The 23,690-nt window shown below is 37.8% G+C and overlaps 1 protein-coding gene across 1 annotated transcript; it reads right to left on the bottom strand.

The window, feature by feature from the left end:
• On the bottom strand, window positions 1-19,240 carry LOC138442390 (alcohol dehydrogenase 6-like). The gene is made up of 9 exons (XM_069593645.1): window positions 19,128-19,240; window positions 17,041-17,142; window positions 14,093-14,237; window positions 11,552-11,639; window positions 11,231-11,443; window positions 9,542-9,806; window positions 7,658-7,790; window positions 960-1,098; window positions 1-291 (listed from the first exon to the last, which is right to left on the bottom strand). Exons 1-9 carry the CDS (start codon window positions 19,143-19,145, stop codon window positions 267-269), a joined length of 1,128 nt encoding a protein of 375 aa, XP_069449746.1. The 5' UTR covers window positions 19,146-19,240; the 3' UTR covers window positions 1-266.
• Window positions 19,241-23,690: the final 4,450 nt, after the last annotated feature.

The following is a 23,690-nucleotide window of genomic DNA, read 5'->3' as shown; positions in this document are numbered from 1 at the left end:
TGGGAGTATCCTGGGTGATTTTTGTTTATTTGAAGGGTCTAGGATTGGGTGATTCAAATCAACCTTCACCTAGCTCTGAAAGGGAGGATGTTCCTGGGTGACGCTTGGTCACGTGAGAACAATGGTGATGAAGTGGTGACAGTAGAAGCTGGGTATGAGCCCATTGCTAAACGACTCAGAGGCAAGCAGACAGAAACAGCGTTGTGTGGATAATTCTTCTAAACCATGAAATTATGCAAATGGTATTTAGTTGGTGAGCATCATACTTAAAGTAACAGGGCACAGCGGATGCTAAAAAGAAAGCAAAGGAAAAAAAAAGTTGAAATGTTTCTAAAGCAACATTTGTGATTTGAATTTCAAATTTTCCCTTTGTATACCAACGAATAAATTGGATTCCCTTTCCTAAAGTTTAGGTGAAAATAGGCAGATTAAATCGGTTATGAGATTTTTCAAAATGATGTGAAACCCCGAGAGTAAGGAATATGTAAGTAGGCTTATACCCCTTGGGGAATGCTAATGCCCAGTTTATGGCTAGTGTTTGGTTTGTGGGCCAAAGATAGGTGCTAGAATTTAGAATTCTAGAGATAATTTCTCGTTTGAAATAGAATGACAAAAATAATGATTGTATTCTTACAAATTATGAACTTAAATTTGGGCTAGAATTTTATAAGCTAACTTCAGTAAGTTAATGTACATTTAAAGCAATACCAAATTGAAAATAAAATTCTAGTGGTAAGGGTAGGTGATCATTGAAGTATTTTAAGAATTATGTATTATAAAGTGGTAATAAAACACAATGCATAAGGGAAGAAGATTTTTTGCAAATTCCTGAAACTTCCTTCAGTTGACTGTATGTGGCTTCTCCAGCCATGACTTCCCTTCCATTGCCTCCCCCACCTCCACACACCATTTCTCTTGGCCCCAAATACTTAGACATAAAAATTGTGTAAGTCACTTGCCATTTTCCAGTTTTCATTAATTCAACTGCTTCACTGATTTTGTCAAGATTCAGAGTATGGGTAATTAGTGCATCTAGGTTAATCTTCTTTGCCATATAATCAGAAACCAGTTTAGAGGCACCATCTCTGCCTTTCCAGCCTGGAAATACACAGATTAACAATAGATTTAATACAAGAGAGCCAGGATACAAGAAAGGCCCTACAATTTGTTGCTGGAGGTGTTGGCTTTGAGGAAATACAAGGATTTCCTTCTAACTTGTCTGGACCATCAGGAGAATGAATGCCTGCCCCGGCCATATACTTTGTGTGGAAGGCTATTATCCTGGAGGAGACCTCTGGGCCTGCAGAGGAGTATTTGTTTACAGCAACTAGAACATGGACCTCTTCTTAGAGATGTGTGTGTGTGTGTGTGTGTGTGTGTGTGTGTGTGTGTGTTGATCTGCAGCTTCATGAAAGAGCCAAATATTTTAAGGGAAGAGAAGAACTTTCACCATGGCAGTGCTCAGTGACACTTTTGAAAAATGAATGTTTATAAAGTGAGGTAATGGTAACGGGATCATACTTATCAATAATTACCTTAAACGTAAATGGGTTGAATGCCCCAACCAAAAGGCAAAGATTTGTCGAACGGATACAAAAACAAGACCCCTCTATATGCTGCTTACAAGAGACCCAACTCAAAACAAGGGACGCATACAGACTGAAAGTGAAGGGCTGGAAAAAGATATTCCACGCAAATAGAGACCAAAAGAAAGCAGGAGTGGCAATACTCATATCCAATAAAATAGACTTTAAAACAAAGCCTGTGAAAAGAGATAAAGAAGGCCACTACATAATGATCAAAGGATCAATCCAAGAAGAAGATATAACAATTATAAAGATATATGCACCCAATATGGGAGCACCGCAATATGTAAGACAAATGCTAACAAGTATGAAAGGGGAAATTAACAATAACACAATAATAGCGGGAGACTTTAATATCCCACTCACACCTATGGACAGATCAACTAAACAGAAAATTCACAAAGAAACGCAAACTTAAATGATACATTAGATCAGTTAGACCTAATTGATATCTATAGGACATTTCACCCCAAAACAATGAATTTCACCTTTTTCTCAAGTGCTCATGGAACCTTCTCCAGGATAGATCACATCCTGGGCCATAAATGTAACCTTGATAAATTAAAAACAATCGAAATCATTCCAACCATCTTTTCTGATCATAATGCATTAAGATTAGATCTCAATTACAGGAGAAAAACTATTAAAAATTCCAACATATGGAGGTTGAACAACACACTTCTGAATAACCAACAAATCACAGAAGAAATCAAAAAAGAAATCAAAATATGCATAGAAACTAATGAAAATGAAAACACAACAACCCAAAACCTGTGGGACACTATAAAAGCTAAGAGGAAAGTTCATAGCAATACAGGCATACCTCAAGAAACAAGAAAAAAGTCAAATAAATAAACTAACTCTATACCGAAAGCAACTAGAAAAGGAAGAATTGGAGAACCCCAGAGTTAGTACAAGAAAAGAAATCTTACAAATTAGGGCAGAAATAAATGCAAAAGAAACAAAAGAGACCATAGCAAAAATCAACAAAGCCAAAAGCTGGTTCTTTGAAAGGATAAATAAAATTGACAAACCATTAGCCAGACTCATCAAGAAGCAAAGAGAGAAAAATCAAATCAATAAAATTAGAAATGAAAATGGAGAGATCACAACAGACAACACAGAAATACAAAGGATCATAAGAGACTACTATGAGCAATTATATGCCAATAAAATGGACAACGTGGAAGAAATGGACAAATTCTTAGAAAAGTACAATATTCCAAAACTGAACCAGGAAGAAATAGAAAATCTTAACAGACCCATCACAAGCACGGAAATTGATACTGTAATCAGAAATCTTCCAGCAAACAAAAGCCCAGGTCCAGACAGCTTTACAGCTGAATTCTACCAAAAATTTAGAGAAGAGCTAACACCTATCCTACTCAAACTCTTCCAGAAAATTGCAGAGGAAGGTAAACTTCCAAACTCATTCTATGAGGCCACCATCACCCTAATACCAAAACCTGACAAAGATACTACAAAAAAGGAAAACTACAGGCCAATATCACTGATGAACGTAGATGTAAAACTCCTCAACAAAATTCTAGCAATCAGAATCCAATAACACATTAAAAAGATCATACACCATGACCAAGTGGGCTTTATCCCAGGGATGCAAAGGTTCTTCAATATCCGCAAATCAATCAATGTAATTCACCACATTAACAAATCGAAAAATAAAAGCCATATGATTATCTCAATAGATGCAGAGAAGGCCTTTGACGAAATTCAATATCCATTTATGATAAAAACTCTTGAGAAAGCAGGAATAGAAGGCACATACCTCAACATAATAAAAGCTATATATGACAAACCCACAGCAAACATTATCCTCAATGGTGAAAAATTGAAAGCATTTCCCCTAAAGTCAGGAACAAGACAAGGGTGCCCACTTTCACTGCCACTATTCAACATCGTTCTGGAAGTTTTGGCCACACCAATCAGAGCAGAAAAAGAAATAAAAGGAATCCAAATTGGAAAAGAAGAAGTAAAACTCTCATTGTTTGCAGATGACATGATCCTCTACATAGAAAACCCTAAAGACTTCATCAGAAAATTACTAGAGCTAATCATTGAATATAGTGAAGTTGCAGGATATAAAATCAACACACAGAAATCCCTTGCATTCCTATACACTGATAATGAGAAAGTAGAAAAAGAAATTAAGGAAACAATTCCATTCACCATTGCAATGAAAAGAATAAAATACTTAGGAATATATCTACCTAAAGAAACTAAAGACCTATATATAGAAAACTATAAAACACTGATGAAAGAAATCAAAGAGGACCCTAATAGATGGAGAAATATACCATGTTCGTGGATTGGAAGAATCAATATAGTGAAAATGAGTATACTACCCAAAGCAATTTACAAATTCAATGCAATCCCTATCAAGCTACCAGCCATATTTTTCACAGAACTAGAAGAAATCATTTCAAGATTTGTATGGAAATACAAAAAACCTCGAATTGCCAAAGCAATCTTGAGAAAGAAGAATGGAACTGGAGGAATCAACTTGCCTGACTTCAGGCTCTACTACAAAGCCACAGTCATCAAGACAGTATGGTACTGGCACAAAGACAGACATATAGATCAATGGAACAAAATAGAAAGCCCAGAGATAAATCCACACGCCTATGGACACCTTATCTTTGACAAAGGAGGCAAGAATATACAATGGAGTAAAGACAATCTCTTTAACAAGTGGTGTTGGGAAAACTGGTCAACCACTTTTAAAAGAATGAAACTAGATCACTTTCTAACACCGCACATGAAAATAAACTCAAAATGGATTAAAGATCTAAATGTAAGACCAGAAACTATAAAACTCCTAGAGGAGAACATAGGCAAAACACTCTCTGACATAAATCACAGCAGGATCCTCTATGATCCACCTCCCAGAATTCTGGAAATAAAAGCAAAAATAAACAAATGGGATCTAATTAAAATTAAAAGCTTCTGCACAACAAAGGAAAATATAAGCAAGGTGAAAAGACAGCCTTCGGAATGGGAGAAAATAATAGCAAATGAAGCAACTGACAAACAACTAATCTCAAAAATATACAAGCAACTTATGCAGCTCAATTCCAGAAAAATAAACGACCCAATCAAAAAATGGGCCAAAGAACTAAATAGACATTTCTCCAAAGAAGACATAAGGATGGCTAACAAACACATGAAAAGATGCTCAACATCACTTATTATTAGAGAAATGCAAATCAAAACCACAATGAGGTATCACTTCACACCAGTCAGAATGTCTGTGATCCAAAAATCTGCAAGCAATAAATGCTGGAGAGGGTGTGGAGAAAAGGGAACCCTCCTACACTGTTGGTGGGAATGCAAGCTAGTACAGCCACTATGGAGAACAGTGTGGAGATTCCTTAAAATACCGGAAATAGAACTGCCATATGACCCAGCAATCCCACTTCTGGGCATACACACCAAGGAAACCAGAATTGAAAGAGACACATGTACCCCAGTGTTCATCGCAGCACTGTTTATAATAGCCAGGACATGGAAACAACCTAGATGTCCATCAGCAGATGAATGAATAAGAAAGCTGTGGTACATATACACAATGGAGTATTACGCAGCCGTTAAAAAGAATACATTTGAATCAGTTCTGTTGAGATGGATGAACCTGGAGCCGATTATACAGAGTGAAGTAAGCCAGAAAGAAAAACATCAATACAGTATACTAACACATATATATAGAATTTAGAAAGATGGCAATGATGACCCTGTATGCAAGACAGCAAAAAAGACACAGATGTGTATAGCAGACTTTTGGACTCAGAGGGAGAGGGAGAGGGTGGGATGATTTGGGAGAATCGCATTTAAACATGTATACTATCATGTAAGAATCGAATCACCTGTCTACGTCTGACGCAGGATACAGCATGCTTGGTGCTGGTGCACAGGGATGACCCAGAGGGATGTTGTGGGGAGGGATGTGGGAGGGGGGTTCATGTTTGGGAACACATGTACAACCGTGGTGGATTCATGTCAATGTATGGCAAAACCAATACAGTATTGTAAAGTAAAATAAAGTAAAAATAAAAATTAAAAAAAAAAGAATAAAATGTGCCTTTAGAAAGTAAAATTGCACAGGAAAAGATGGGGTCAGTTAAGATAATATAAAGCTTAGCATTGTATTTTCTCTGTTCTTGTGATTCTCAAGAAACATTGTCTTCATGTTTAGCTCTGTGCTGAGCGACATGCCCAGTGAGTCATCACAAAGAATTTGGTGGTCTGCTCATTTCTGCAAAGGGTGAGTGTGTGATTTTGCAAGGAGGCAACAGTGTTCTAAGCAGCTGGTTCTGTGACAGGGTCTTGGCAGTTACTTGCTCTTCTTGGTTCCAGCCCCAGCCAGTTTCTCCAGCCTTTCCAAATCTATTCTCAACACAATCTAAGGCACTTCCAGTACATTTTTTTTTCTGTTTAAATTGCTTTTAATTATGTGTAATCAAGAATTCTAAATGATGCTCTGTGTTATGACATGAAGTATGGTGTGTTTTTCTATTTGTTTTTATCATTTAAAAAGTTGCAGTGTAATTAATATGTAACATATTTGTTTTATATGTATAATATAATGATTTGATATATGTATATATTATGAAATGATTACTATTAAACTAAGTTTAGTTAACATCCATCACCACACATAGTTACCGTTTTTTTCTTGTGATAACAACTTTTGATGTCTTTCCTACCTGTTGATTGGTAATCTGAGAAAGCATTTTTATATCTATGTAAAGAACACTTTCACTTGTTTTTTGTTTCTTCTTTTAACCAAAAACAACAATAACAACAACAAAAAAGATGGGTCCAGGAACATAGAACTAGGCTAGATAGTGTTTCTGAACAAGGCCACTAATTTTAGGGGGAAATATTTTTCACTGTGTACATTATAGGAGGTTTAGCAGTCCTGTCATTAGAGGCTACCCTTTAACTGAAAACCTTTGAAACCAGTGGATTATACTATCTGTAGAAGGAATTAACTTACATTCATGACCATTATATGAATATATAGGTGTCAAGCAAAGTAGTTTCCTCGTGAGTTTTATTTGAAATATTAGTGAGCCTATTTAACAAGAGTTAACTGAGTATGTGTATTTGGAATCAACAATTATTGTCTCTGAGGGATATATTGTCTCTAGAGGGAAATAGCAATGGATACGTTTAATTATCCCAAATGGGGGAACTGGTAATTAAACTGATTTATTGCTTGTTTTGGCTGGCCATGCCATTTCTCTACTCTATGCCCATGAATTCGGTAAGATTCCTGGTCTCTAAAGGACACTGCCGTAAGCAGTTGGGAGAACACAAATGAACCACCAGTCCCCCAAATTCAGGTAGTTCCTGGTTCTCATGTCTTTTGCCCAAGAATTCAAATTTCCCCCAAATCTCTGGATAAGTATATTTCTCTTAGTATCAGGTTGCTTGCTTATGAGCCTAGAATCCCACACAGATTTATTTTAGTTTGTTTTCTACTTCCTCAGTAAGAAAACACTTCTAAAGTCTTTAAAATATATAAATTGTAAGACAGGTTTAAAAAATGGAAAACCAAAGGGGTCGTATGAAAATTTTTTTTTCCTCTGGAAAAAATATTCTCTTTCGGTTTTATCGGTCATTTCTCTTTTCAATCATGAGTTCATTATGTTTAATGTCTTTGAGTTGTACAATGCCAACTCGATTGTTTTGGGTAAGATTTAACATTAGTTGAACGATTTACTAATAATTCAGTATATTCTCCAAAGAATTCCAGTTGGCCATCATATAACTGAATTGAATAGTTATTGATCACAATATTGCCTTTCCTTTTTGATTTAGAATCTGCATTAAACTTTGGACACTAATCAATTAAAAAAATCTCTTCCTTTGCATGAGAAAAAAATTACTAAGAAGCAACTGCATACATCAATATTCATCCTCTTATCTTAGATACTTGTGTGTTGAAACAACTATAATCTAAAGCTCTCATTCAAGCATTCATTACACATTTCTTTACTTCCCTCCTCTATAATCCCACACATTTCCATTCTTCCCTGAATCATTCATACCTCCATAAACAGATCCCTTTAAAGAACGTCCTGAGAAGAACAAGTGGCCACTGATGTTGAGTTGGACACCAACGATTAACCCAATAATCACGCAGACCCCATGGCTCTCACGGCAGGAGGCCAGTGCAGCTGCCTGTAAAGCAATGTAAAACAATGGGGGGGTTAAGAGGTGTACTTGAGAGGTGGACCTAAGTCTGAATCTCAGCTTGACTGTTCTCATTGGTCTGTTACATGCTTTTCTGATGCTCCTTGTCCTCATGTGAAATAACATTTATTTTTTAAGAATGCGCTGAAACATAAATAAGACATTGTGTGCTACAGAGTATAGTATCTGGTACAATAGATGCAAATCAAAAAATGAAAATAAAGGCACCTATGGTAGTAGTAATAATAATAATGACAGTAATAATTTTTATACTGACACGGGTGGTTAGTTAGAGCTGACATATTCATAGGGCTTCCCAGGTAGCCCTAGATAAAGAACCCTTCTGCCAGTGCAGGAGATGTTAGAGATGTGAGTTCAATCTCTGGGTTGGGAAGATCCCCTGGAGAAGGGAATGGCACCCCACCCCAGTATTTTTGCCTGGAGAATACCATGCACAGAGGAGCCCGGTGGGCTATAGTCTGTGGGATTGCAAAGAGTCAGACATGACTGAAGTGACAGCATATTCTTTTAGATACCGAAAAATAGAGTTGGCTATTTGTATAGCATCATATATTAGCAAAGTTATAAATAAGCATGTTCCCATTATTTATTTTCAAACACTATTTTTTGGAGCAAGACTATCTGCAGGAAAGCCTGTGACAAAGATTTTGTTATATCATTTTTACCGACGAGGGGATTTATGTGTAGTGAGGAATGGAAACATTTTGTAAGCTGAGGAAAGGGTCTCAGTTGGAGGAGGCAGATCTCGGGTTTTCATGGAGCTGATTAGAAGATGGAGACATGCAACCCACTAGTATGTTATTTCTACAGTCCCAAAGAAAGAGAGGCTCAAATTGTGAAATAATGTCCTATCCATTTATATTCTTACATAAACCATATTCTTATAGTCTTACAGAAAAATGACATTTTTTTCCCCTTCATTCTTGAACTCTTTTAATCAAGGTTGGTAAATAATGTTCCTTGGATGATTATCCCAGATCCAACATGATAGACTTTGCTGAAAGTGTAGAGCTTTGCAGGGTCATTAATTATTCTTGTCACACTTAAATCTTCTGGCTTGGAAGTTATAGTTACTAAGCTGCTCCTTATTATGAAATAATTCAGTAAGAATTCCTTACAAAGCTTTTTTACCCCCTGTGTACTGTAGGCTGTCTGCTTATTTGAAGGAATAGTATTGATATAATGGAATGGAGGGAGAAGAAAAGTCAGTATGGGGGTTCAGTGTTTGGGATAGTGAACAGATTTGTAAGAGTAGACAGAAGGTACCAGGTGGGATGTCAGGGGCACAAAGAGAATTAAATAGAAGATTGTGGAGGGAATTTTAACTCAGTTAAGAATCTAAAATAAAGACTGGGGGCTTCCCTGGTGGTTCAATCGATAAGAATCTGCCTTCCAATGCAGGGGACACAGATTCAATACCTGGTCAGGGAAGATCCCACATGCTGTGGCATGACTAAGCCCATGTGCCACAACTTGTGAGCCCGTGCACTGCAACTACTGAAGCCCAGGCGCCTAGACGCTCTGCTTCACAAGAGAAAATCCATGGAAATGAGAAGCCCGTGCACCACAATAAAGAGTAGCCCTCACTCACCACAACTAGAGGGAGCCCTATGTGCACCAACGAAGACCTACCACAGCCAATAAATATACACATCTTACAAAAAAAAAAAAAAGACTAATAGAAATATCGGTAATTTTCACAATTGAAAATCACATACCACAGTTTCTGGATTTCCAATGACCTCAAAGCTAAAGTCCACACCATCACCTGTCAGGTCAAATAAAACTTCTTGGATGGGTTTCTCATAGTCCTGTGGGTTGATGCACTCAGTGGCACCCACTTCCTTTGCCTTCTCAAATTTGTCTTTGTTGATGTCCACTGCAATGATCCTGGTTGCTCCAGCTGCTTTGCAGCCCATGATAACAGACAGGCCAACTCCTCCCAGGCCAAACACAGCACAAGTGGAGCCTGGGGTCACCTGCATACCCAAAGGCAGAAAAAAAGAGCAAAGGGAACATACACTGTGACTTAATTGGACAGACAAGATCTGAATGTACTTCTTTATGAGACATAAACAAAGGCCATCTTCAAAAAAATATGTGACTAGAGAATTTTAGCTTCTCATCATATTTCTAGATATGGGATACTTTTTGATAAAGGAGCAAAAACTAACCTGTAAAAAGAGTTTTAAGTCTCAGGAATTAGGGTAAGTAGAAGTTTCATGAACTTTCATTGACTCTTAAGACTTCTTTAACAGAGTATTTAATTTCATATATTTTTGAGTTTTCCACCTTCTTGCAACATTTCCCTTCTCTTTTCTTTTGGATATCCATAAACTTTGCTTCACTTATAATGTCAGTGCCTTACAAAGGTGAAGACTTATTTTTTATTGGGTCTAAAATGAGACTAATTTAAATTGAACCCCATACTAAGTCTCTGGATAGTATGGGGACTAATGGAGATTGGAAAAAATAAAGAACTAAAATTCACTTGCTGCTTCAGCCTGGATGGGAGAGGTGTTTGGGGGAGAATGGATACAAGGCTTAGTATGGCTGAGTGCCTTTGCTCTTCACCTGAAACTATCATAACATTGTTAATCGGCTATAGTCCAATACAAAATAAGAAATACAAAAGAAAAAAATTTTTAAAAAGGAAATTTATTAACCACTTAAAGAAAGAAGCTAGGCAGGTTTGGGTGATATTCCAGAAACTGTCATTTAACAGTAACCCACTCTAGAGTTCCCCAGTGGCCTAGTGGTTAGGATTCCAGGCTTTCACTGCTGTGGCTTGTATTCAGTCCCTTGTTGGGAAACTGAGATCCTGCAAGTCAATTTGGTACCGTCAAAAAGAAAAAAAATTAAAAATAGAACAAAGCAGTAACCCACTCAACCAGAGTGCGATTACCTGACTAATCTGTTTTACATGCCGACATCTTCTCCATCAATTGGTCTTTTTACTTCCCTTTTATTTTTATAGGAACTTATTACCATCTGTTAAGTAACAGAATAGAAGCTCAATGGGCACTTTTAGCTGTTGAATCAAAGCATCTGGATCAGCGAATGGCCCCATAAATGTATGTTGAAAGAAAAAAAGAATTAACTGGAATGTGGAAGGATACATAGTCATTTTAAACTGTAGTATGTTCAACTCCCAGGAATCCCTGATGTCTCCACTTGTGAATGGCCTCTAGACTTAATTTGCCACATACTGCTGACCAAGAAGGAATGGGAAATATGTGCAAGGGAGTACAGGTGACTAGACAATAATAAAGAACTTGAGGATGTTTTGAGGCAGGTTTGCGAGTCTCTCTCAGGCTATGTGATCAGACATGGCCCAGATACATAAGGCCTTCCAATTCCATAAGTCAACAATTACGTTCATAATGGATATAAATGCTTCTTACCTTGCAGTATTGATTGCACCACCATACCCAGTAGAAAAACCACAGCTAACTAAGAATACTTTCTCCAGAGGTGCAGCTGCATCGATCTTGGCAACTGAGACTTCATTTATTACTGTGTATTCAGAGAAGGTGCTTGTATTCCCAAAGTGGTATACTGGTTTTCCCTTGCAGGTAAATCTACTGGTGCCATCAGACATCAGGTGGGTTTCTTCCTGTCTTTTATAGACAAAAGCAAACAGAAAACATTTATTTGGAATTAGAAAGTTTAGATTCCTTTTAAGGAAATTGAATTAATTTTGCAAAAAGATGTTTGTAAAAACTTACTTGCATTTTATACAAAAATTGTCTGCAGAATTAAGGCAAGAGGTGCATTCTCCACATTGTGGTAGAAAGAGTGCGATAACTTTATCTCCTAAGGGAGCAAAATTGTTTATGAAGGCATTATTTTTAAAGTAAAGAGATACCTGTATCTCAGGAACTGAACAACAAGGCGCTCAAGAAAATATAACTAAGAATTAGTTCCACAGTTAATTGTGTTTGCTATTGTGGAGAATACTTACAAAAAAGGGGATATCTTTGGCATGTGTGTCTAGCCCTGGGCTCAATGTCTGACTCCCAAGGGGCTGGTTTCAGATTTGCCTCCTTTCTAGGTTCCTCTTGAGGCACCAGATGACTTTGTCATGTAGCCACTCAGCCACGTCTTTTCTTACATTTCCTATAAAACTTCTGCTGTCAGGAATTGGATTTAAAACTGTATGGATACCACAAACTCACAGAATAAGCTTCTGGATCAGGGAGAGAGGATTGTCTCCATGCTATCTTCTGTGTTTTACATCAATCCTTTCTCCAGAGGTAGGCAGTTTTTTCTACTAATGTTCAAAGTATAAGAAGAATATTAGAATAATCTGCCTGTGATGGACTTACTGACAGCCCCATTGTCTATCCTTGTAAACCAGAGCAATATACTTCATATTTTCTGTAAAAATAATTTGTAGAATTTCATTTATTTTCAGTTTTTTCAAAAAATAATACATACGGTAAAATTTAAACAGTACAAGTGAAAATTGACATCCAATCTCTAGTCTTCCTTATCCCACCCTAAAGACAATTACTTTTATCCATATTCAAGGTATTTTCCAGAGACATAGTCCCTTTAGAAAGACAAAAATTAGTACACTATGTACCCTATCATAGGCCTTGCTTTTTTATTTAAAGGTTGATCTTGGAGATTTCTTATATTAGAATGATACAGCATTCAATCATTTATTTAATATTTACATAGTATTCTGTTATATAAATATATCATAATTTATATTTAAGCAGCACCCTGTACACTGACAGACATTTAGGTTGTTTTCTATTTTTATTATTTCTTCCTCTTTGACATGAAAAAGAACAATACAATATTTTTTATCACACATGGTCTGTGGTAGGCAGAATTTCTAAAATGGCTCACCAAAGATGTCTTATCCTAATTCCCAGAAATTAAATATGTCAAGTTATCATGCCTGTGAATGTTACATGGAAAGAAGAGAGGCTTTGCAGATGTAATTAAGATTACTAAGCAATTGACATTAAAATAGGAGATTATCCTGGGTTATTTAGGTGGACCAAAGATCCATGAAAGGAGACAAGAGGAAAGCAGAAGAGGAAGAAAAAGTGATTCAAAGCATGAGAAGGACTTGATGTGCCATTGCTGCTTTGAGGCTAGAAGTGGGCAAGGGGGCCCCGTGAGAAGGAATGTGAGCAGCTTCAAGGAGCTGAGGTCTGTCTGTAGCCCCAGCTGACAGCCTATCAGCAGAGGTTGAGCACTTTAATCTTACTACCTTAAAGGTTGTCAGCCCTAAATATGACACTTTCAAGTCTTTGGTAATTTTTTAGATAAACGGTTTTTCTGTTGTCTTTAACATTTTAATTTATTTAGGGTTTGAGATTGGGCATCTTCTCACATGCTTAAAAAGCATTTGTGTGTATATGTGTATATATCTATATCTCTGTATATATTTCCCTCCAAACTAGATGTATATTTCCTTTGCCAATTTTCATAAGTTAGTGTTAAAGAATTCTTTATAAATTAAAGGAATTTGCCCACTGTCATATTGGATTGTTGATTTGGGTGAAGGGTATTTTTTTTAACACAGAATTTTAAAGAACTTTATTTTCAAATTTATCGATATATTATTTTACATCTGAATTTTTTGGGTTAGTTAAAATTTCCTTCCCTTCTCTGAAGTATTACAAAATGTTCTGTTACAATAATTCATAATACTTCTATGGTTTCACTTTTCACATTTAATTCTTGGATTCATATAGCATCTTTCTTTCTATAAAAATATAATAGCAACTGAAGTTACTTTTATTCTCCAGAAAACTATCCAGTTGTTTCAATATTATATATTGAAATCCATGTTTCCCCTTCAAATTTGAAAGGCAAACTTAATCCTATATTAAATTCCTACATGAATTTGATCCAGTTCTGAACTGCTTCCCTATTTAGTTCACTAATGTGTTCCGCTGTTTATCATAGTTGAACTATTTATCAAATTTATCATACACTTCATTTAAACAATTGTTCAACCGTTTCTCTCAGTTGATTTTTTTGAGGAAATTTTTGTCACATTTGCACTCTTTCAAGTTCAATCTCAGTACATTCTATTTTTTATTTTTATTAATATCAAAATATAAGTATAAAGAATACATTTAGTATTTTTCTGTAATTTATACTTTTAACCCTCCTTTTCTAAGAAATGGGCAATATTTTACCTTTCATTTCACTTACACTTAACATAATTTAAGGGATGCTTTTTATTCCTGAAGTGGGTTCCAGGTTGCTGCTATTTCCTAATTCCAGGCACCAGTTCATACCTGCTTTCACTGTGCTCACTCCTTCTCCCACACTCTCGACTATTCCAGCTCCTTCATGGCCCATAATGATAGGGTAGTGTTGGTGCTGAAGATTTTTATCCTTCAACATTTTCATCTCGGTCCCACAGAGCGCAGTGGCCACCATCTGTATGGAAGGCAAAGAGTAATATAGTTTTCTCTGTCTCAGAGATGTTCTAGGATTGTTAATGTTGTAAAGTGTTTTGGTAGTTTGATATGCTGCATTAATATTGATGCATTAATTTCTTAGTTTTAATTCTGGACAAGGGCCAGTAATGTGTTTCAATCAATGCAATGTTTTTCACTAGCTAATTTTGGAATCAAATGATTTTAAAACTTACTGGAGAGGGTAGGATATGCTCAGAAGAGACTGTTGCAAAACCACATGTGACATCAAAGGTCTCACTCTGTGCTTCACTGTAGCTTGTGGGTGGGAGTGTGGAGGAGCAAGACCAGTTATAGAAATGAAGGAATTGGAGTACAGGAAGGAGAGGGATAATGCCTCCTATTATAATTGAGGCTTTAATTTATTTCATGTGAGGGCTTTACAGTTATGTTATTGGTACAAGTTGTAATTCCACTTTTTGTTGTAAATCAGCGAGATAGTTTACAGTGGAGGCCCTCAGAGCAGTGATTACTAAAGAGTTCAGAGCTGAAATCTTGGCTCTGCACCCCTGTTTAACTGTGTGATCAGGGGAAAAATTGTCCTTCTGAGTCTCAGTTTCTTCATCTCTAAAATGGGTATGGGGTTGAAATGCATGTGCCTACACACACACACACATACACACACATGGCTAAGTCAAGAATTGAAATCTATTGAAATCTGACCATGTAAAAGGGGGATGATTTGAAGGGTATCGTAAAATTGCTTGTAACCTGGACTGTAAGCAGTGCAGTTAGAATTAATGGATCTAGAAATCTTTCTAGCAGCTTTTGTCTTCATCTGTCTACTTTGACTCAGTGTGTGTATAGCTGCATTTTCCTATAATTCTCTGAAGACAGGCTTTTCTTATTCCTATGATCACATGGTTAAAAATGACTGCCAGCCCTGAGCCCCTCCAGCCTCTCTAGTTCCCTCCATCTCCTATCTTGCTCAAACTCTCTATATCTTGTTCATATTCTTGAGTGAGAGATTCAGATTTGTAGCTTATCAGATAATGGCTGGATGTCCTTGAGTTGGTGTCCACATCTCTCTGTATGAATTGCAATCCTGTGCGTGGAGAGTGAATAGAGATGGCCAAATGACCTTCTGTGCACTCCATGGATCATATAAGCCAGAGATGATTTTTTGAAAAGAGGGCATGGATTGCACAGGCAAGGTAACTTAGAAAATGATGATCTCTCTGTGATCCATTAATAAATAATATTTATTCATCATTATTAACATTAAATAGTGAAAATTCAAAAGAAACTGAACTAGAAGTCAGGTGAGCTACCTTCTGGGCTGGTAGCCTCTTATTAGAATAACCTAGGGGAGATTTAGACATGACTGAAGTGACTTAGCAGCAGCAGCAGAGGAGATTAAAAAACTCTAATGATCAGCCTGTGTGCATGCTAAGGTGCTTCAGTTGTGTCTGACTCTTTGTAACCCTATGCACTGTAGCCTGCCAAACTCCTCTGTCCAGGGGATTCTCCAGGCAAAAATACTGAGTGGATTGCCATGCCCTCCTCGAGGGAATCTTCCCAACCCAGGGATCAAATCCAGGTCTTCTGCTTGGCAGGAGTGTTCTTTACCACTAGTGCCCCTTGGGAAGTCCAATCAGACTACATTCCACACCAGATAAATCACAAATTCAAAATGTCTAAGGGGGGGATTCAGTTTTCAGCATTTCCCAAAGCTCCCAAATGATTCCAGACATATAAGCAAGGTTGAGAAAAGCAGTTGAAGTCTCTGTTCTTATTTAACAGCTAGAACAGTCCTGTACATTATTGATTTCAATCTTATTTTTAAAATAACAGATATCTGTAAGCCTCTTCCAGCTCTAACCTGAATTCCAAAGACTGAGTCTTGATTTATCTATAATCAAACAAAATTTCATAAAACATACAGTCAATCCTTCTTATCCATAGGTTTCTCATCCATGGATTCAACCAATAAGGGATTGAAGTTATTTTTAAAAAATTCAGGAAGTTGCCCAAACAAAACTTGAATTTTCTGCATGCTGGCAACTACTTACATATCATTTACATTGTATTTATAACAATTTGTATTGCATTTATCTTGTATTAGGTATTTTGAAGTAACCTAGGCACTAGTGGTAAAGAACCCTTCTGTCAATGCAGGAGATGTAAGAGAAGTGGGTTTGACCCCTGGGTCAGGAAGATCTCCTGGAGGAGGGCACAACAACCCAACCCATGTATTCTTACATGGAGAATCCTATGGACAGAGGAGACTGGCAGACTACAGTCCATAGGATCACAAAGAGTCGGACACAACTGAAGTGACTTAGCAGAGGTGACTTAAAATATACAGGAGAATGTGTGTAAGTTATATGCAAATACCACACAATTTTATATAAGGAACTTGAGCCTCCTAGGATTTTGGTATGGAGTGGGGGAGTCTTGGTACCAATCCCCTGCAGATATAGGGGGAGGACTATTTCAAGGTAACTTAAATATCATGAAGAATATCATAAAGAAAATTGAAAGTACAGATTAAAGTATGGTTTGTGGGTAGAAACTTCTTTTAATTAGTAGTAGTTACAAATAAGTGTCCATTGGGTATGTAGCCTATGCTATACCTTCCTAACTGTTTCTCTGTTTGGATTTGAAGACTAATGGAAATGTTTAATAAAAAAGAAATAGGAGAGCGTATAGTTTTCTTTCTGAATTGAACATTGTGAAAAGAATGTATAACCTACAGTGAACAGCTCTGAGTTTTGATGTGGAAATATTGTGTGTGTGTGTGTGTGTGTGTGTGTGTGTTTTACCTTTATGCGACCTTCTTTTGCCTTTGGTGGAGCCACTTCTACCTCCTCAATGGAAAATGATCCACCAGGCTTCCAGACTATGGCTGCTCTGCACCTGATAACCTGGGAAGAAGAATATGGAGGCAGAAAGGGAAACTCCTTAGGCTTGGGAGTTAGAGAATTCCTATACTAATGATTATTAGAAGGTTGAATCCAATTCTTTCACACTCAAGCCTAGATTAAAAAAAAAAAAAAAAGGAAGAGATCATTGCTTAAATATACTCAGAATGTAGCCTCTTGACCTTAACTCTTCCTGTACCATCAGTCTCTGTATTCAAATCAGCCTTGCAATTCTAACTGTATTTACATACTGCCACACAACCAAGAGGATAGAAGTCACACTTTTGATCTTATGATGAACGAAGTTGTTCAGTTTCAGGTAGAAATGACATTGCAGTGTGAGTTATTTGTGATCCTAGGTATGGGAGAGAATCAGTTTTGGGGTGCAGGCAGGAATGGAGACCATCTAGTTGTGGCATTTCATCAAATGGTGGTGGTCACTGGCAGACTGAGATTGAAGAGGTTGTTGGTGGTAAGGTAGTCCTTCAAGGGTTCTGATTTCAGCCCATCATCGTTCTCACTATAAATTATTATCCTATGTGGTTTCACCTAGTTTATATAGAATCAATTATTACTTTTATATAGATGATCTTTGTAACAGACTTGTGACTAAGCTTTAGATTCTATTCATTGGCTATTTGATTGTACTGTGCTTAGTTGCTCAGTCATGTCCAATTCTTTGTGACCCGTTGGACTGTCCTACAGGCATCTCAAATTCAACATGATAAAACATGAAGACACTGTTATTTCTTTCTTCCACCACCCCCCTTCCCTTGACCAGTGGTGGACACAGCACACCATTTGTTCTTTCCTCTGCTTTCTCTGTTTCAATGAGTTGCCATGTAATCTATTCAATAATACAAGAAATAAACCGCGAAAGAGCCTTGATTTGTCTCTTTCCCTCAACCTCCACAATCTAAAACTTTCTGTACTCTGATCCCTCTTCTCCATTTCTGCTGCTACTGTGTGGTCCAGTCCTCATTGTCTTTCACCTGGCTTGGTTCATCACCTTGAAGTCCATCTTTTATAGCATTGCTGTGCTTAGCCGCTCAGTTCTATCTGACTCTTTGTGACCCCATGGACTGTAGCCGATCAGGCTTCTCTGTCCATGGGGATTCTCCAGGCAAGAATACTGGAGTGGGTTGCCATGCCTTACTCCAGGGACCTTCCTAACCCAGACCTGAATTGAACCCAGGTCTCCCAATTGCAGGCAGATTCTTTACTGTCTGAGCCACAGGGAAGCCCTGAATTATAATACTTATCATGCTAATTCTCTATCTAAAAATGATATTGTCACCAATTGTTTGTCAGGATCTGTTGACATGGTCTACAAAGCTTTCCATGATCTTTCTGTCAGTCTTCCAACCTGCCCTCAGGAACAACAGAAAAATTCTGGATAATTTTCTTCTGTTTCTCCTCATGTTTCGTCTACCTGCACAACTGTCTCCTCCTTTACCTGGTGAATTCTTACATCTGTAAGTTTTCTCTTATATGTCACTTTCTCTGGGAAGCCAGGCAAGATTAGGGGCAATGCCCCTCTCTTTTTCACTACCCTTGAACTCTCTTTCATAGTTACTATGTCTCCCTATGAGATCCTTTAAGGAGGGGATATATCTTTAACTTTGGAAAGTTTGATATACAGCTTGATATATTGCCTATTAAAAAACTGAAAAAAAAAAACTGAAGAAAGGCAAGGCACATAAAAGGAATAAAAGAAAAGGGGAAGGAGAAGGAGAGATATTAAGATTAAGATTGTCTTCCACCTTTAGGAGTATAGAGAGTAGTTGAGTAATGCTGCTAAGTCGCTTCAGTCATGTCCGACTCTGTGCGACCCCATAGATGGCAGCCCACCAGGCTCTGCCGTCCCTGGGATTCTCCAGGCAAGAACACTGGAGTGGGTTGCCATGTCCTTCTCCAGGTGTTGGTAAGTAGACAAGCACACAGGTTGACACATTTATGATATGACATAGAAAGAATACTATACTTACTTTCCCTATAGTACTCATGCTGATTTTCTCTTGTGTTCTTCTGGCCACAGATGAATATGCTGAGAAAAGGAGATTCTGGTTACAACTTTCAAAGTCCAAGGGAGCAGAGGTCATTGTTTGATCAAGAGGCTGAGTCCTGACTTTTGTGTATTAGGTAATTAATACACCTCATAACTGGAAACAGATTTTCCTGATCCTTGATGGAAGTTCCTAATTATAATATGAAAAAGATTTAGCTCAGTGCAAAAGCACAAAAGGTAAAATTGTGCAAAGTTTTTCTTCTCTTAGTCATGAGGTTCCCCTCTTAGTATCCATTCTGTTGAATTTTAAATTTGGTCTTCTAAATGTCCAAGTTTAAAATTTCTATTAACATGTATAAAATCGTGTCTGTGTTGTTTTTCCAATGCAGATATGGTATCTATGAGTCTAAATTTGAGTAATCCATTGGTTTTCCAAGCATGTGTCCCATTGTTGAGGAATTAGGATGTTACTAACTAGTTTTATCTAGGAGTTTAGCATAAGCACCTCACCTCTTGGTATGCTGAGCTGGTTACTCAGAGAAATGGAAACCAATTTGGGTAAGAAGCCTAACAATCAGGATTTGAATTTGAGCAAATCTCTGTATGTGGATTAAGAGACATGACCAGGACCCTGATGAACATGAGGAAAAGGAAATACATTCCCAATGAAAGGTAAACCAGTAGGCAGGTTTTAGCTAGAAGGGAAGAAAAGATTAAATGCTCTTTCTGTGTCATAAAATGAGCACATGATCTTCTTCCTTAACCTGTGAGATTACAGTGGATTATATTGATTAATTTTCAAATATAGAACCAGCTTTACATATCTGGAACAAATTGTACTTGGTGTATTAGTTTTCTTTCTTTGCACTGTCTTTGTCTGATTTTGGTTTCATAGTAATAATAATATCATAAAATTATTTCCTCATCTTCTATTTTCTGGGAGAGATGGTATAGAATTGATATTAATTCCTTAAATGTTTGGTTGAATTCTTTAATGAGACCATCTGGGCCTAGAGATTTCTATTTTGGGATGTTTAAAATTGTGAATTTAATTACCTTTGTATTTGTTGGTTGGTTGGTTTGGTTTAGTCTCTAAGTTGTGTCTGACTCCTGCAAGCCCATGGATTCTAGCCCACCAGGCTCCTCTGTCCAGAGGATTTTCAGGCAAGAATATGTAAATGATCTGTTTTGTATGTTAGTCTGCAGTCTTTGAGCAATTACTCCATTTCATCTAATTTGTCAAATATACGTGTATAGAATTGCTAACGAAGTGTGAAAGTGAAAGTTGCTCAGTCGTGTCTGACTCTTTGAGACCCCATGGACTATATATTCCATGGAATTTTCCAGGCCAGGATACTGAGGTAGGTAGCTTTTCCCTTCTTCAGGGCATCTTTCCAAGCCAGGGATGGAACCCATGTCTCCCTCATTGCAGGTGTATTCTTTACCAGCTGAGCCACAGAACTGTTTGTATTCCCTTATTATTCTTTTGATGTTTGCAGTGTCTGTAGTAATATACTCTGTTTGATTCCTTATTATTGATAATTTGTGTCTTTTTTTCTGTTTTTCTTTGTCAGAAGCCACTCTTATATTTCAGGCATTCATTTGGTGCTGGGGTAATGATGATGTACATGATATTCAGAGTCCACAGTCTCATAGTGTGAACAAAAAATCAGACAATTACAATACAGTTTTTCACATGGTATAATGGAGGAAGTAGAGGATGCAATAGAAACAGAGAGGAAGTATATGTAATCTATATTTCTGGGAGCCTAAGGCTCATAGAGTTTTGCCAAGAGAATGCACTGGTCATAGCAAACACCCTCTTCCAACAACACAAGAGAAGACTCTACACATGGACATCACCAGATGGTCAACAGCGAAATCAGATTGATTATATTCTTTGCAGACAAAGATGGAGAAGCTCTATACAGTCAGCAAAAACAAGACTGGGACCTGACTGTGGCTCAGATCATGAACTCTTTATTGCCAAATTCAGACTTAAATTGAAGAAAGTAAGGAAAACCACTAGACCATTCAGGTATGACCTAAATCAAATCCCTTATGATTATACAGTGGAAGTGAGAAATAGATTTAAGGCAGTAGATTTGATAGACAGAGTGCCTGAAGTGATGCTTCAGGCATCACTATGGATGAGTTTTGTATCATTGTACAGGAGACAGGGATCATGACCATCCCTATGGAAAAGAAAGTCAAAAAAGCAAAATGGCTGTCTGGGGAGGCCTTACAAATAGCTGTGAAAAGAAGAGAAGTGAAAAGCAAAGGAGAAAAGGAAAGATATTCCCATTTGAATGCAGAGTTCGAAAGAATAGCAAGGAGAGATAAGAAAGACTTCCTCAGCGATCAATGCACAGAAAGAGAGCAAAAGAACAGAAAGGGAAAGACTAGAGATCTCTTCAAGAAAATTAGAGATATTAAGGGAATATTTCATGCAAAGATGGGCTCGATAAATGACAGAAATCGTCTGGACCTAACAGAAGCAGAAGATATTAAGAAGAGGTGGCAAGAATACACAGAAGAACTGTACAAAAAAGATCTTCATGACCAGATAATCACAATGGTGAGATCACTCACCTAGAGCCAGACATCCTGGAATGTGAAGTCAAGTGGGACTTAGGAAGCATCACTGTGAACAAAGCTAGTGGAGGCGATGGAATTCAAGTTGAGCTGTTTCAAATCTTAAAGATGCTGCTGTGAAAGTGCTGCACTCAATACGCCAGCAAATTTGGAAAACTCAGCAGTGGCCACAGGACTGGAAAAGGTCAGTTTTCATTCCAATCCCAAAGAAAGGCAATGCCAAAGAATGCTCAAACTACCACATAATTGCACTCATCTCACATGTTAGTTAAGTAATGCTTAAAATTCTTCAAGCCAGGCTTCATCAATACATGAACCGTGAACTTCCAGATGTTCAAGCTGAATTTAGAAAAGGCAGAAGAGCCAGAGATCAAATTGCCAACATCTGCTGGATTGAAAATGCAAGAGTTCCAGAAAAACATCTATTTCTGCTTTATTGACTATGCCAAAGCCTTTGACTGTGTAGATCCCAATAAACTGTGGAAAATTCTTCAAGAGATGGGAATACCAAACCACCTGACCTGCCTCTTGAGAAATCTATATGCAGGTCAGGAAGCAGCAGTTAGAACCGGACATAGAACAACAGACTAGTTCCAAATAGGAAAAGGAGTAGGTCAAAGCTGTATATTGTCACCCTGCTTACTTAACTTCTATGCAGAGTACATCATGAGAAACGTTGGACTGGAGGAAGCACAAGCTGGAATCAAGATTGCCAGGAGAAATATCAATAACCTCAGATATGCAGATGACACCACCCTTATGGCAGAAAGTGAAGAGGAACTAAAAAGCCTCTTGATGAAAGTGAAAGAGGAGAGTGAAAAAGCTGGCCTAAAGCTCAACATTCAGAAAACGAAGATCATGGCATCCAGTCCCATCACTTCATGGGAAATAGATGGGGAAACAGTGGAAACAGTGTCAGCTTTATTTTGGGGGGCTCCAAAATCACTGCAGATGGTGATTACAGCCATGAAATTAAAAGACACTTGCTCCTTGGAAGGAAAGTTATGAGCAACATAGATAGCATATTAAAAAGCAGAGACATTACTTTGCCAATGACCATCTAGTCAAGGCTATGGTTTTTCCAGTGGTCATGTATGGATGTGAAAGCTGGACTGTGAAGAAGGCTGAGCCCTGAAGAATTGATGCTTTTGAACTGTGGTGTTGGAGAAGACTCTTGAGTGTCCCTTGTACTGCAAGGAGATCCAACCAGTCCATTCTAAAGGAGATCAGTCCTGGGTGTTCATTGGAAGTCTGATGCTGAAGCTGTAACTCCAGTACTTTGGCCAGCTCATGCGAAGAACTGACTCACTGGAAAAGACCCTGATGCTGGAAGGGATTGCGGACAGGAGGAGAAGGGGACTACAGAGGATGAGATGTCTGGATGTCATCACTGACTCTATGGACATGAGTTTTTGTGAATTCCACGAGTTGGTGTTGGACAGTGAGGCCTGGTGTGCTGCGATTCACGGGATTAAAGAGTTGGAAACAACTGAGCAACTGAACTGAACTGAACTGAAAGGTCTTGCTATAATGAGATTTGGACAATGGCTGGGAGTTAGGAACACAGAGTTTGGTGTGGATGGGGTTTGGGTATGGCTGAATGTGAAGGCTCACACACAAGGACTCTGATATCTTTTGAAGAACAGGAACTGGGGAAAGACTGAAAAAAGTTCAATGTAATTGAGGCACAAGGAATGAAATGAAAGATGTGAGGTTAACATGAAAGATTCATGTAGAGAAAGGAGTGGTGAGAATGCCAAATTTACTCAGCTGGCAATTGGCTATGGGATTCTGGTAAGTCTCTACACTGAGCTTCCCTTGTCCTTGATTTTCTTCCCCAATGAATGGAGGTGACAGCCAAATAATCTCAGAAATTACCTCTGCCCATACCCGAACAAAGCTAAGTTCAATAGGTCCCTTTGCAGAAAGGTTCTACAAATGGCTTCTG

The sequence above is a fragment of the Ovis canadensis genome, chromosome 6, assembly GCF_042477335.2.
Source record: "Ovis canadensis isolate MfBH-ARS-UI-01 breed Bighorn chromosome 6, ARS-UI_OviCan_v2, whole genome shotgun sequence".
Classification (NCBI taxonomy): Eukaryota; Metazoa; Chordata; class Mammalia; order Artiodactyla; family Bovidae; genus Ovis; species Ovis canadensis.
This window is presented reverse-complemented; position numbering and strand designations above follow the sequence as displayed.